The sequence below is a fragment of the Brachyhypopomus gauderio genome, chromosome 21, assembly GCF_052324685.1.
Source record: "Brachyhypopomus gauderio isolate BG-103 chromosome 21, BGAUD_0.2, whole genome shotgun sequence".
Classification (NCBI taxonomy): domain Eukaryota; kingdom Metazoa; phylum Chordata; class Actinopteri; order Gymnotiformes; family Hypopomidae; genus Brachyhypopomus; species Brachyhypopomus gauderio.
Window position 1 is genome coordinate 8,228,706 of NC_135231.1, and position 15,393 is coordinate 8,244,098.

Below are 15,393 nucleotides of genomic sequence, written 5' to 3' on the forward strand. Positions count from 1 at the left end.
TCCTTGTCCTATGTAGCTATGATGTTGTGATTGCTGCAGAATGTGGTCTGGCATTATCTTGTTGAAAAATGCTCTTCCCTGAAAGAGACGACATCTAGATGGGAGCACATGTTGTTCTAGAACCTGAACATAGTTCTCTGCATTAATGGTGCCTTTCCAGACATGCAAGCTGCCCATGCCACAAGCACTCATACAACCCCCATACCATCAGTGATGCAGGCTTCTGAACGAAGCGTTGATAACAACTTGGGTTATCCTTGTCCTCTCTGGTCCGGATGGCGTCCCAGTGTTCCATAAAGAACTTCAATTCGTGACTCATCTGACCACACAACAGTCTTCCATTTTGCCACACTCCATTTTAAATGACCCCTGGCCCAGTGCAAACATCTGAGCTTGTGGAGCTTGCTTAGAAATGGCTTTCTGTTTGCACAGTAGAGTTTCAGCTGGCGACACCGGACACCGGGTATTCACTGACGATGCTTTCTGGAAGTATTCCTGAGCCCATTCTGTTATTTCCTTGACAGCGGCATTCCTGTTTGAGGTGCGGTGACACTTAAGGTCCCAGAGGTCACGAGCATCCAGTAGAGTTTTACAGCCTTGACCCTTACACACAGCAATTGTTCCAGATTCTCTGAATCTTTTGATGATGTTATGCACTGTTGATGATCACTTAAAAAGACTTAAAAGTCTTTGCTATTTTACGCTGGGTAACACCATTCTGGTATTGCTGCACTATCTTTCTGCGCAACAATGGTGGAATTGGTGATTCTCTTACCATCTTGGCTTCAGAGAGACACTGACACTCTGAGAAGCTCTTTTTATACCCAATCATGTTGACCTATTTAGTGTTAATTGGTCTTCCAGCTCATTATATTCTCAATTTCCTTTTTCCAGCCACTTATTGCTACTTGTCCCAACTTTTTGGGGATTTATTGACACTGTGACAACATATTTTTCCTTTAAAATGTTACATTTACTCAGATTAAACTTGATCTGTCATCTATGTTCTATTACGAATAAAATATTGACATTTGACATCTCCACATCATTGCATTCAGTTTTTATTGACAAATTGCTTAGTGTTCCAACTTTTTTGGAATCCAGTTTGTATAACACTAGTGAAAAAAGACAACAGTAGGAATAATATACTTTATTACACTTCTCAAAATGTTGACAATTTCTTGTGATAAGAGTGATTGTTTCCAATAAACTTTACCTTTTACCCAACTTTCTTTTTTTTTTTTTTATAAAATATCAGAAACAACTCTTATAAAATGCTAAAAATGTATTTTAAAAATAAAATAGTTCTAAAATCATTTCAGGTTAAAGTGCATATATGAATAATTGCAGAATTCATGAATGACCGTGATTTAAAAATAAATCCATGACTTCATCACCAAATCTACAAATCAGCACTGAATTTAGTGATTTGTGCTTCGTTGGTTTGTAAAGAGCAGTAATGTAGTAACGTATTACACAACGGTCATAAAAATGGAGCTGCTAGGTCTGCTGTTTTTATAAATAATAGACGAAAAGAAGAAACAATGGGTCAGTTACACCATGAGCTAAACCCAGAGAGCGGAGCAACATTTAGTGTTGCTCAATGAGAACTACAACACACAACCACAACCACATAAAGGAGTTAACACTATCAAGCAAAACTGGGAGATGCCATAGCTCATTAGTACACCATCTCACAATGAGGGCAGTTATGATTTGTAATGTTAGTGTATTATATTTGAGAAAATGTTGAATGAATGCAAAAACGAGTGCGTTCTGATCCATTTTAAGGATTACCGTGGGCAACAAAGCTTGTTTCACAAAATGAAATAGCTTGACCTTCTAAAGTATGGCTTTTAAGAGACAGGGCAATTTAACATTAAGTATATTGCTTATTCATAAAGAAGGTTGTTATTACACTTTACATACAACATATGACTTAAGTCTATATTTGCCCTCAGGAACATCTCTCTTCAGGGTCCAGCAGTAGTCTGCCATATAGAGGAACTCCAGTATCCTTGGTACCGATTTTCATACTACACATAATTTCTTATGAGTATATTAGAATTTTTTAAAAGCGTGATAAGAGAAACTCTGAAAATATATATGGATCCAGCGTGCACAAATACTGAGGTTGTTTTTTTGTTGCATGAGGCAAAATCATTGTTGACTAGTGTTATGATGAGGGAAGACGTTTTCTTGATTTATGTTAGTGATGTTAACAGTAGGATGCGTATGTAATGCCTGGTTTGTTTATAAGTGAAATGAGTTTTCCCTGGAAGACTACCTGGTACTGGATCATCAGTTATGCCTTATTACACACAGAGCAGGTATCTTGTAGTGTATCAGATTGGCTCTTAGTGTATCAGGTTGGTAGTGTATCTCGGCTTGGCCGAGCTGAACTGTTATGCCTCGTTCTAGCTCACCGACTCCCACAGCCTGATTGGCCAGAGCGCTGGCAAAGGGAGCCATCTCTGCTCCAATCACGTCCTTCATGTCAGGAAAATGATGGTGTCTCCTATACTAAATATTTACATTCAAGGCTGGAGTTTAAAAACACAGAAACAGACACAATGAATCTGAGCACTTATCTGGTGTCTGTGTGCATCTGAAACACTGTGCATTAGAGAATCGTTGAAAATGAATGAATGAATACAGGAAATTCTATATATTACATGTCTAAATTACTATAACTATATTCACATCAGCAATAGCAGATGATGTATTGATCATGGGACTCTTATTAATTTGTAGTGTGCTTCTGAAAATAATACCAATACTTAAATATTGCATCAACAATAGTTGGCCAAAAAGTAAAAAAATATATATAAAATATTCTCACACAGAATGTGTATGACTGTGTTATACGGTCTTGGTTTAGTAATGACCGTGGGAGCCATGTTGAACATCATATGTAACCTCGTCTAATGCGTTTGTGCAGCGGGCTTATGGTTCATCTCATTACTGTATTAGTGCTGAAGTACAGTGCCCCTCTGAAACCCAGCGGAACATAACACACATGGCACCTGGGCGCAGTTTAGGGCTAAAAGCATCAAAAATAGAATAAAAGAAATGTCGAGAGCTTAGAACAACCCCGTCAAAAACAAAACAAGAACTCCTACAGGCAGTCGCTTCCGTCATAGACGACCGGCTTCTCCACGGTTAAATGGTAGTTGACTCTTTTGGACAGAAACCTAAGGATACAATTACAACAGCTCTTGTTAAGACTACAAGGTACACTAATGCATAAATGTGACTTACGCAATCATAACTATGGCCATCATAAAAAAAATCTTTGTGGCTGTAGACCGCCATTATCTAAGTTTCTCAGAATGGTTAAGATCATTTAAACATAAACCATCTAGTAGTAGTAGCTTCCATTACAATCGATATAGCTTTCAGATATTTTTGCGCTTCTCTTGGTCAGTCTTTACCGATGTTCCTGCTCTAAGGAGCCCACCTGGAGAAGGAGTTGTCGAAGATAAGGAGGTAGAGCCCAGGGTTCCTGGCTATGAGTTGCCCTTGAATCTTCTCCTTGTGTGCATTACAGCGGGTCAGGGGGATCAGAACCTGGACCACAAAACAAGCGCGCACATTCAGGGCTATTTGAACAGCACCAGAGAGAAGCCTCGAGACTCACACAGGCTTATCACAACTTGATCACAGCTAAAACCTCAATGTGCTGTAGTTTAACACTCTCACTACCACTAAGATTCAGATGATTTATCCGCACAGTGAAACCTCATAGTAGGTCCCCTAATTTAGATCTCTTCACAGGAACACTTCACCTTTCTAATCTTCCAGTCACACCAGGGTAGCGAGGACAAGGTGGTGTGATTTCATTTGTATTATGATAACTGGTCCCTGCTGACTGATTATTTCAAATGTGAGCGCGCAGATAGTACATCAGATAGTGGATTACAGTACACTAGACAGATTTATAATTTAAGCAAATTATCATCTGTGAATGCATCTTGGCCTTTCTCCAAGATGATTAAAACGTGCGTGTGCGTGTGCATATGTGTCTGTGTTTGTGTGTGTGCATGCATGCATGCATTTGTGTGTGTGTGTTTGTGTGTGTGTAGTGAGTGTGTGTGTGTGTGTGTGTGTGTGCGTATGTGTGCATGCATTTGTGTGCGTGTGTTTGTGCATGTGTGTTTGTAGTGCGTGTGTATTTGTGTGTGTTTGTAGTGTATGCATGAGTGTGTATGTGTGTGTTTGTAGTGTGTGTGTGTGTCTGTGTGTCTGTGTGTGTGAGACCTTGGCCTGCTCCACAGGAGCGTCGACTGATTCTCTGAAGACCACGCTGAACGAGATGCTCTTTGGCTCGGAGGTGAAGACCCAGCAGACAGTGGGGCTGTGGTCGCCCACGGTGATGGACAGGGTGCTGTAGCAGCTGGACTTGATGAAGAGCTCCCGGGACCCGTCTCCGAACCGCCGGATCTCCTCGCCGTGTAGCTGAACGGAGGAGCTATGCACAGAGCACAATCAGCCCCCGCGTCATTTACAGCACACACCACTCACACCGGCACAGACAGCCAGTCGCTTACAGACACAGAGAGGAGACACAGACGTCCACCTCTCCCCCCAAAACTGGGCAGAACCAGGATGTGAGGGGGAGATGGAGCCCCCACCACCACCAGCAGCGCCGCTACGCTGGCGACACATTCTCTCCTCAGACGTGATCTGACATCGTGGACTGATGAGTGAAGATGGAGCCGCGAGACAGAGACGTCCCGTCTGGCTCGGCTGAGGGAGGCAGTACTCACCATAGTTCTCCTGATTTGAGGAGGTTGATTTCAGCGTCCTGGACACTCATGGATGTCTCCTCCGGTTCCTCGGGAGCCGGGTCACCTGAGATGCCTCTGTGGGACAGCACACACACACACAAACATCAGATTAAAACATTAAGTATTTAAACTGCAGAAGTTTGAACTGTGTGTATAAAGGGAATTATTATTTTTTACATTGATCTCTGCTTGCCCCTCAATTATTGTAGTTAAGAAGGGATTTGTTCAGGAATTTGTAAGACCTCCATGTTGTTTTCTACTGGCCACTAAAAGGTAAAGCGACTGTTAGGATCTGGGTCTCATCATAAGGAGAGTCTCAACCCAGGGGAAGCAGCTCTAGATCAGCCACCCTTCAGGGCTCCTTCCTGCTTGGATGTTCTGGTCTTAAAATGTCTTGTGGAAAAGCTCCCTTTACAGGGTCATTCATTATCGGCTCATTACTGGATTGCCTGTGGTGTGTACATTTGAGTGATGCGTGGCGTGTGCATTTCAGTGATGCGTGGCGTGTGCATTCCAGTGATGTGTGGCGTGTGCGTTCCAGTGATGTGTGGCGTGTGTGTTCCAGTGATGCGTGGCGTGTGCGTTCCAGTGATGTGTGGCGTGTGTGTTCCAGTGATGTGTGGCGTGTGTGTTCCAGTGATGTGTGGCGTGTGTGTTCCAGTGATGCATGGTGTGTGTGTTCCAGTGATGTGTGGCGTGTGTGTGTGTTCCAGTGAAGTGTGGCATGTGCGTTCCAGTGATGCGTGGTGTGTGTGTTCCAGTGATGTGTGGCATGTGCGTTCCAGTGATGCGTGGTGTGTGTGTTCCAGTGATGCGTGGCGTGTGTGTGTTCCAGTGATGCGTGACGTGTGTGTTCCAGTGATGTGTGGTGTGTGTGTTCCAGTGATGTGTGGCGTGTATGTTCCAGTGATGCGTGGTGTGTGTGTTCCAGTGATGCGTGGCGTGTGCGTTCCAGTGATGCGTGGCGTGTGCGTTCCAGTGATGTGTGGCGTGTGTGTTCCAGTGATGTGTGGCGTGTGTGTTCCAGTGATGCGTGACGTGTGTGTTCCAGTGATGTGTGGCGTGTGTGTTCCAGTGATGTGTGATGTGTGTGTGTTCCAGTGATGCGTGTCATGTGCGTTCCAGTGATGTGTGATGTGTGTGTTCCAGTGATGTGTGATGTGTGTGTTCCAGTGATGTGTGGCGTTTGTGTTCCAGTGATGTGTGGCGTGTGTGTTCCAGTGATGCGTGACGTGTGTGTTCCAGTGATGCGTGGCGTGTGTGTTCCAGTGATGTGTGGCGTGTGTGTTCCAGTGATGTGTGGCGTGTGTGTTCCAGTGATGCGTGGCATGTGTGTTCCAGTGATGTGTGGCGTGTGTGTTCCAGTGATGTGTGGCGTGTATGTTCCAGTGATGCGTGGCGTGTGCGTTCCAGTGATGCGTGACGTGTGCGTTCCAGTGATGTGTGACGTGTGTGTTCCAGTGATGCGTGACGTGTGTTCCAGTGATGCGTGGCGTGTGTGTTCCAGTGATGTGTGGCGTGTGCGTTCCAGTGATGCGTGGCATGTGTGCGTTCCAGTGATGTGTGGCGTGTGTATATCCAGAGATGCGTGGCGTGTGTGTGTGTTCCAGTGATGCGTGACGTGTGTTCCAGTGATGCGTGGCGATGTGTGTTCCAGTGATGTGTGTCATGTGTGTTCCAGTGATGCGTGACGTGTGTTCCAGTGATGCGTGGCGTGTGTGTTCCAGTGATGTGTGTGTTCCAGTGATGTGTGGCGTGTGTGTTCCAGTGATGCGTGACGTGTGTGTTCCAGTGATGTGTGGCGTGTGTGTTCCAGTGATGCGTGACGTGTGTGTTCCAGTGATGTGTGGCGTGTGTGTTCCAGTGATGTGTGGCATGTGTGTTCCAGTGATGTGTGGCGTGTGTGTTCCAGTGATGTGTGGCGTGTGTGTTCCAGTGATGTGTGGCGTGTGTTACAGTGATGTGTGGTGTGTGTGTTCCAGTGATGCGTGGCGATGTGTGTTCCAGTGATGTGTGTGCGTTCCAGTGATGACTCACAAGTCCCTGGCTGTCTGGCCCCCGGCCTCTGCCTCCTGTGATCCTGCAGTGGTGTGGGAGAGAGAGTCGCTATCATAGAGTCCGTTCACCTCTTCCTCAGTGATGATGTCAAACACTCCATCATCCTGCTTCAGGTTCTCATCAGTCACTACATCACTCACACACACACACACACACACACACACACACACAAACACGAATGAACAATTAGTCGTTGGACTAACCTACATTTAAGGCCATCAAAACACTGATCCTGACCTTTGTAGACATTTGTATACATGTATTCATGAGGTCTTTTAAGCTGCCTGGAACACATAAATGCTCTCCCATTCACACCATCGTCAGATTACAACAGATAACACAGGAAGCAGAATTCTAGCTCATAATGGTGTGATGCATCTAACAAAGTGCCACTACTGCTCAGTGTTCTCTCAAGGTCGTCTGCTGAAATATTTCACTGTGTAAACATGCTGAACATCTAATGAAATCCAAACAGTGTGTGCAAACTACCATCCATACGAGTCACTTGACATGTCCGTGTCCAAACTCAGTGGTGTCCAGAAGGTTTTACAAACCTGCAGGAGACCAAATTTAAAGCTAATGTCTACATTGAGCTGAAGTAACATGCCACAGAGGAGCCAAAAGAGGATTCACCACACAGATGTCAGGACAGAGCGTTTAATCTGTGTCCTCCCTAACCATTTGAGCATATTTGCTTCGGTTCAGACACTTGGCCAAAGGCAAGCAGGACGACACTGAATAGAAGGGCGTGTCCAGGTGGTCAGCGGCTGATGGGGGGGTGAACTGGGGATGAGGATACACACTGGGGATGAAGAGGACCAACATTGTTCTTCTGGACTCGATTCACAACTTGTTTTCCAATTTCACCCAAAGAGGTGATCAAAAGAAAACAGGAGGCACTTCTGTACCTCTCAGTACTTCACCCCAGAGTGCCGTTCTGCTGAACTGCAGGGGCTGAATGGGAATAAATGCTTGCGGTTGTGTGTGTGTGTGTGTGTGTGTGTGTGTGTGTGTGTACACCTGGGCATAGGTCTGCATGGAGGCAGCAGATTGTGATGGTGTTAGTACGTGCAAAAAGGTGGATGGTGGGGTTTTTGGGTGGAGATGTTCCTGTAGTTCAGGGTGTGGGTGTGCATGGTGTGTGCGTGTGTCTGTACCTGTAGCTGTGGGCGTGGCTTCATGCGGCGCAGGTGTGTGAGCTGTGGCGGGTGCAGGTGTGTGTGCGGGGCTGGGCTGGGTGGAGGGGACTCTCTCCACCACGGCGCCGTGCTGCGTGTAACACACCCTACAACAGCGCTCCTTCTTCCCCGCGTACCTCGTCGTCACAAAGTTATTACTGCAGTAGTAGCAGAAGATCCGCCCACACAGCCTGATACACACACACACACACACACACACACACACACACACACACACATAACAGGTGCTATATACTGTTAACCAAATACATTGAAAATGAGTGTGTGTGTGTATATATATATGTGTGTGTATATGTGTATGTGTGTGTGAGTGTGTATGTGTGTTGTGTGTGTGTGTGTTGTGTGTATGTGTGTGGTGTGTGTGTGTGTATGTACGCGCGTGTGTGTGTATATGTGTGTTGTGTGTGTATGTGTGTGCGTGTGTGAGCATGTATATGTGTGTGTGCGTGCGTGTGTGTATATGTGTGTTGTGTGTGTGTTGTGTTGTGTGTGTGTGTGCGTCCGTGCGTGTGTGTGTGTATATGTGTGTTGTGTGTGTATATGTGTGTGTGTGTCTGTGTATATATGTGTGGTGTGTGTGTGTGTGTATATGTGTGTTGTGTGTGTTGTGTTGTGTGTGTGTGTGCGTCCGTGCGTGTGTGCGTATGTGTATATGTGTGTGTTGTGTGTGTGTGTGTATATGTGTGTTGTGTGTGTGTGTATATGTGTGTTGTGTTGTGTGTGTGCGTGCGTGCGTGTGTGTGTATATGTGTGTTGTGTGTGTGTGTGTGTATGTGTGTTGTGTTGTGTTGTGTGTGTGTGTGTGTGTATATGTGTGTGTTGTGCGTGTGTGTGTATATGTGTGTTGTGTTGTGTGTGTGTGTGTGTGTGTGTGTATATGTGTGTGTTGTGCGTGTGTGTGTATATGTGTGTTGTGTTGTGTGTGTGTGTGTGTGTATATGTGTGTTGTGTGTGTTGTGCGTGTGTGTGTGTGTACCTGCAGTGATGTCGTCTGAGCCACCAGGTGAACTGGCTCTGACAGTCCAGGCAGTGCGAGGCCTCCTGATCCAGCAGCCACCACTGCTCCTCCTCCCGGAGCTTCTGACTGTACTCAAGGGCGTCTGACTTCTGCCACAGAGCGTCCTTATCCCTGTGGGGGAGGGGTGGTGGTGGTGGTGGGTGGTGTGAGGGGTGGTGGTGGTGGTGGGTGGTGTGAGGGGTGGGTGGTGTGAGGGGTGGTGGTGGTGGTGGGTGGTGTGAGGGGTGGTGGTGGTGGGTGGTGGTGGTGGTGGTGGTGGGTGGTGTGAGGGGTGGTGGTGGTGGTGGGTGGTGGTGGTGGTGGTGGTGGTGGGTGGTGTGAGGGGTGGGTGGTGTGAGGGGTGGTGGTGGTGGTGGGTGGTGTGAGGGGTGGTGGTGGTGGGTGGTGGGTGTGGTGGTGGTGGGTGGTGTGAGGGGTGGTGGTGGGTGGTGGGTGGTGGTGGTGGTGGGTGGTGTGAGGGGTGGTGGTGGTGGTGGGTGGTGTGAGGGGTGGGTGGTGTGAGGGGTGGTGGTGGTGGTGGGTGGTGTGAGGGGTGGTGGTGGTGGGTGGTGTGAGGGGTGGTGGTGGTGGTGGTGGGTGGTGTGAGGGGTGGGTGGTGTGAGGGGTGGTGGTGGTGGTGGGTGGTGTGAGGGGTGGTGGTGGTGGGTGGTGGTGGTGGTGGTGGGTGGTGTGAGGGGTGGTGGTGGGTGGTGGGTGGTGGTGGTGGTGGTGGTGGTGGGTGGTGTGAGGGGTGGTGGTGGTGGGTGGTGTGAGGGGTGGTGGTGGTGGTGGTGGGTGGTGGTGTGAGGGGTGGTGGTGTGAGGGGTGGTGGTGGTGGTGGTGGGTGGTGGTGGGTGGTGGTGGTGGGTGGTGGTGGGTGGTGGTGGTGGTGGTGGTGGTGGTGGTGGTGGGTGGTGGTGGGTGGTGGTGGTGGTGGTGGTGGTGGTGTGTGGTGGTGGTGAAGGCGAGAAGGAAAAAAAGAGGGAATGACAATGATTCCAGTCACAGTATGAGTTAATTAAAGAGTAAAGAAGGTTACAGTAAAAAAAAAAAAGAAGATTATATTCATTAAGTCCAGATTAACCAAAACCTCTTTAAAGTGGTGGTGTTGAACTCGGTCACAGTGGGTCTGAAAGGCTTGGTGATCTCCAGCTTAAGCACCTAGCGAGCTGGATAATTAACTGATGAGTTGCATCAGGTGGCACTGAACAATGGGACCACCAACGTGTGCTGGACTGCAGCTCTTCAGGACCGGAGTGCCACGCCCGGCCAGACACGCAACAAAGACTCGCGCCGCGTCTCTCCCCGTGGACCACGCCACGCCTGCACCTGATTGGTCCTGCTCTGGCTCCACCCTGGCTCTGATATCTCATTATCACCTCCACCTGTCACCTGGCAGGACTACAAACATACAGGCCGGCTCAGTTCTCCATGGTTCCCCGGGGTCTCCTTTTTGTCTTGCTTTACTTTTTGTTTAAGCACTTAACTCTTATTAAAGTACTTAACCCTTATTAAAGGTGGGCGTTTTTTTAATGGTTACAAATCTGCCCAATTTTTGTGCGACAGCTCTTCTGTGATTTCTAGAAGGTTCCAGGAGCCTATTCCCCTCCAGCCCACGTCTCCAGCATCATCACAGCGCCACAGCCAGTGTCCTCCCGTGCGTACGAGTGTAAGTAATACCGGTCCTGCCCTTCCTGTGCCGCTGCAGTCATGTTCTGAACTGCCCAATTATCTCCGCCGACCTCCATTTATCCCGCGCTACCAGCTGGGAAGGAGGCGAGAAGAACAGGCCCGCCGTCAACAAGGACACACGCCAGTTAATTATGTCGGCGATGAGCTGGAGATTACACATGCACAGCCCCAACTGCCCAGCGTAGGATTTGAGATTTTGGACCGAGCGTGGTGGGGAGAGGCGGAGATGAACAACACCCACAGACCCATGAACGCCAGCTGCAAAATGTACAAAATGAACACAGGAAGTGTGTGGAAAGATCAGCTTCAACTGGCATTTGGATATATTGGTCTTGTTATACTTTTGGTTTAACAGTAACAGTAATGACCTCTAGAACTTTACCAGCGGCTGTGGTAATCTCTAGAAGTTTGCCAGTAGTAGGAATAACCTCTAGAAGGTTAACAGCGGCTGTAATAACCTCTAGGAAGTTTAACAGCGGCTGTAATAACCTCTAGGAAGTTTAACAGTGGCTGTGATAACCTCTAGAAGTTTAACAGTGGCTGTAATAACCTCTAGATAACAGTGGCATTAACTGTTTCTGAGAAACCACCGTATTGGTATGTTTTACGATTGTTCTGTATCGCATCCACTATGTTGCAGTGAGCCTCGCCCCCTTTTCAGAGGTGGAACGTATGATAATTGTCCTAGTTTTAGTTTGTCAATTCAGCATGTTCTACAAATCAAAAACCTTTCACGTGTTCAAAAAGGTGCATTTTAAAAACAAACTCAGTGCTAAACATCTGTACCTTGGCCCAAAACCAACAGTTTGTTGCTCACCGTATAATAAATGGCCGTAGTATAAAGGGAGTGGTGTTCTTCCTGCTCTTTGCTTGATGAGGTGCAGGATCATCAAAATATGCAATTACATAAATACACAGAGACCGGCATGCTGCCGCGCGTTACGCCAGAGAGACACTTTTGAGCCATTTTCTTTTTAATTAAGGCTGACATGTTGTGACTCACGCCAGCCTCAACAGCATTAACTAGGGCCGAGGATCAGTGTTTAAAAGACTAAACAAATACTACAGCACAGCTGCAATATTTTGAGAATAAAATGATTTGTTCTCACGATGGCCTTGTCCCATTCAAGTGAAAAATATTACAGCCTTTCTCTTGGAATGATTGTTTTTTTTAAAACAGCGGCCTTTAGAAAGCGTTGCATAACGCATCTTAACAGCATAAACCGTGAAGCCGGAATCTTTTAGGAACAGAATGCGTTTTGAGACGGAGGGGAGACAAAACGTACAGAAAGCGGAGGAGAATATGTACGGAATACACGTCGTTCTCGTACTTTCACGATCCATTCCGCCCCATTATCCACCATTTCCTCCATTACACTCCATTGTCCTCACCTCTATCTCTCAAAGAGCGATAGAATAAAGAATCAAAGGACCACGCTGGCTTTCACAGGGCAGTTTCCACGCGCACACATTACACGGCCCCGCGGGACGCGGATCTCTCTCCGGCCGTCCCGCCGCCTGACCGCGAGCGAAGCCGAGCGGACCGATCGGGGAGAACCGTGCCTGGGCATCCGGACCGGCCCCGGTGTCGGTTTCAAAGGAAGGCCGCCTCTCTCACCCCTGCGAGGACTGAGAAGCAGGGACACGGGCAGCATCCCTCCTGACCCACCTCCACCTCTACTTCTCCACCTTCCTCCACGGCTTCTGCAGGAGCTGCATCAGACTCACGCGCCAAAGACTTGATTACACAAACAGCTGGAGTCACTATGGCACCGTGGGCGTCACTGAGCAGTGTTCAAATAGCACCCAATTTTCTGACTGAACATATGAATAAATACATATTCTCTGTTACTCATTCTGCCAAAATACAGCCTCTTTGGGTCCAAGCAGCTTTACCCGGCAGGACCGTAGTTGGAAAGTGATTAGCACGCTTTGAACCCCCCTCCCTTTTTTCTTTTAAGAGATACGCTTCAAACGCTTTGATGAACAGCATCAGCAGATGACTTCCTGGACGCCTTATGCGCTGTAGTTCAGTGTTTTCCTTTTAGAAGTTTAAATCAGCGTGCCAGCTAATTATCAAAGACCCTCGTGAGTGGAACGGGAGGCTCACATAAAGAGTGCAAACCCAGCGTGGGGACAAGAGTTGGTTCCCTAAAGAGTAGCACAAGAAGTGTAACGAACGCTGACGTAAGAACACATTACAAAAGCAAAACGAGCAAAGAAACAAGACCTATGGCTTCAGAGGCAGACAATCTGGGATGGGTTGCCTCTCTGGTCTGGCTGGCTGGCTGCCTCTCTGGTCTGGCTGGCTGCCTCTCTGGTCTGGCTGGCTGCCTCTCTGGGTGGCTGGCCAGTCGAGGAGTCATTTGAAGGGTCTGGAAGAGTCTTACCGGAGGAGCTCGATGAGCCGCTCTTCCAGGGTGCTCTTCGTACAGCCAAGGTCCTCAATCTCGGCCGCCATTTTGAACTCCCGAGCCTGAGCATCCGAGCGAATCTTCTCCACCGTCTCCATCAGCTCCTTCCTCTCCCTCTGTAGCACAGCCAGGGCCTCCTCAGTGCTGGGGGGCGGGAATGGGGGATAAAAAAGAATATAGGGAGACCGTGATTAAAAAGAAGGAAGAAAAACAAGTGGAGAACATCAGAGGAAAGAGAACATTACAGAGGAAGAAGGCACAAAGACAACAAATGTCCATCGTGGGGTGGGGAAGAAAAAGAAAAACACCAGCCACTAGTCTGCAGACGTGACATCAGTGGGACAGCCCTAGAGGGAAGCAGACCAGCCCCAGGATCTTTTTAACCATATGTGTGTGAATGGCGGTCTTCTGCATGATACCTCCAATCCCTTTTATCATACTGCTGAAACGAAACGATTTGAGACAGCTCACAAACGCTTGGGACTGTGTCCCATTTGAGAGTCCATTACCAGTGTCCTGCAGCGGGGTGTAATTAGACACATCTTACTGTCGCCTGGAGCAAGCTTCAACAAGCCTAGCCTCGAGCTCCGTACTCCGGCTAGCATTTCCCATCTGTCTTCCACACGGCCTCTCCCTCTCTCTCTCTCCCTCTCTCTCTCCCTCTCCCTCTGTCTCTCTCCCTCTCTGTCTCTGTATCCAATCGAACATGTTGGAGCAGATTTGGGAGGGGGATTTAGGGAAAAGGAGTGCGTTTGTGCACGTGAGGGAGTGCGTGTGTGCGTGCGTATGTGTGTGCATACGTGTGTGTGTATGTGTATGTGTGTGTGTGTGTTACCTTATCACACTCTGTCTCAACTCTTGGATTTCATTCTCTCTCTCGCAAATCAAGCTCTCAGCCTTGGTGATGTGAGAGTCTTTCTCCTCCATCAGACGAGAGTACTCCGCCTTCACTCCCTGCAGAAACACAGCCCCCATTCAAGACCAGCCTGCATTCACCATGTTGTACCGATCCCCTCTTTCTCTGTCCATAGGTTAATAGTGAAGGTAGGATGTTTTAATACCTATATATTCAGCTACAGGTGTCATATTTTTGCAGACACTGACATCAGTGCATAAATATGTGACTTTAGATTAACAACCCCCACACAGACAGTGATAACAGACATTGACAATATGACAGATACACAGCCCACAGCAAGATTTCACCCCTATAGTCCGTCTAAAACTAAAATCTAATGCTATATTCCCCCTTTTGACTCATGGATTAACGTGGATTAGGACTGCATCACTTTCTCATTTCACTGTCTGCGTACCTTTTGTCTTCTAACCCAGAAGAAGAGCACAAATGACACGTTATCGGCAGGAAGCACGACAGCAGCTACTGTCGCCCCTTTTGTGATTCACAACCCAGAAAGACTTATAATGGGGAATAATTACAGCCACATTTATCCCAAAAAATAGATGAAACACATCAGCTCACAGCTAATGAGAGCTCAATCCTTCCCTGCCATCCCATAATTAACCTCTCTGTTCCTTAGCACCCACCCTGACACTTGGCCTCTCGCAGCACCATGAGACGCTCACCATTCTAATGTCCTGCTTATTACACACCTTAATCAGCGCTTAATTGCCGAGTGGTCATGAATATTCATCACAAAGTAACACAATTAACCGATGGACCATGGGATGAAAGATACCTGTAAAGCTGCAACACCTTTATCCTTTATATGTGTGCATATATATATATATATATATATATATATATATATATATATATATATATATATATATATATATATATATATATATATATCATACAAATGTCAATATGTGTTTTACACTTCCAGCTAATCACTCTTTTTGTGTGGCAATTCCCACTGTTATTGCAATTCTAAAGAACTAGAGTGTGAGATTCCAATAACATATTCAGCCAGGGGATTTATTTGGGCTGCTATCTGGTTTGCTTGAAGGAGAATATGTCTGGGTGGTTCCTGTATTCAACCTTCAAGAGGGGCCTTTGTCTGGTTCAGTGTCTGGTTCCTTGAACAGAGTGAGGAACTCTAAAAATGCTACACACCTCCAGCTCTGTGACTGTAGCCCGGAGGTTGCATGTCCCCTCTCTTTCCGTACTCAGCTGTGTTTTTAAACTCTCGAGCTCCTCAGTCAAACTCTGAGTAGACAAAAACATGAACAGAGAAACAAAACAAATGTTTTTCTGAGTAGATTACTTTGCTGGGGAACTT

The 15,393-nt window shown here is 47.1% G+C and overlaps 1 protein-coding gene across 2 annotated transcripts in view; it reads right to left on the minus strand.

Annotated features, from left to right (window-relative positions):
• Positions 1-1,045: 1,045 nt before the first annotated feature.
• Positions 1,046-15,393, minus strand: part of fyco1a (FYVE and coiled-coil domain autophagy adaptor 1a) — a 31,638-nt gene continuing 17,290 nt past the window's right edge. The window contains exons 9-18 of one of the 2 annotated variants that reach the window (XM_076984517.1): positions 15,228-15,320; positions 13,986-14,104; positions 13,127-13,294; positions 9,024-9,176; positions 8,006-8,217; positions 6,828-6,870; positions 4,770-4,865; positions 4,261-4,471; positions 3,461-3,570; positions 1,046-3,194 (exon numbers count right to left, since the gene is read on the minus strand). In XM_076984517.1, the coding sequence (XP_076840632.1) occupies positions 3,119-3,194; positions 3,461-3,570; positions 4,261-4,471; positions 4,770-4,865; positions 6,828-6,870; positions 8,006-8,217; positions 9,024-9,176; positions 13,127-13,294; positions 13,986-14,104; positions 15,228-15,320 (1,281 nt within the window). In that variant the 3' untranslated portion in view covers positions 1,046-3,118. Of the gene's footprint in view, positions 3,195-3,460; positions 3,571-4,260; positions 4,472-4,769; positions 4,866-6,827; positions 6,976-8,005; positions 8,218-9,023; positions 9,177-13,126; positions 13,295-13,985; positions 14,105-15,227; positions 15,321-15,393 lie in introns of both variants that reach the window. The other variant, XM_076984516.1, reaches the window with a different exon arrangement.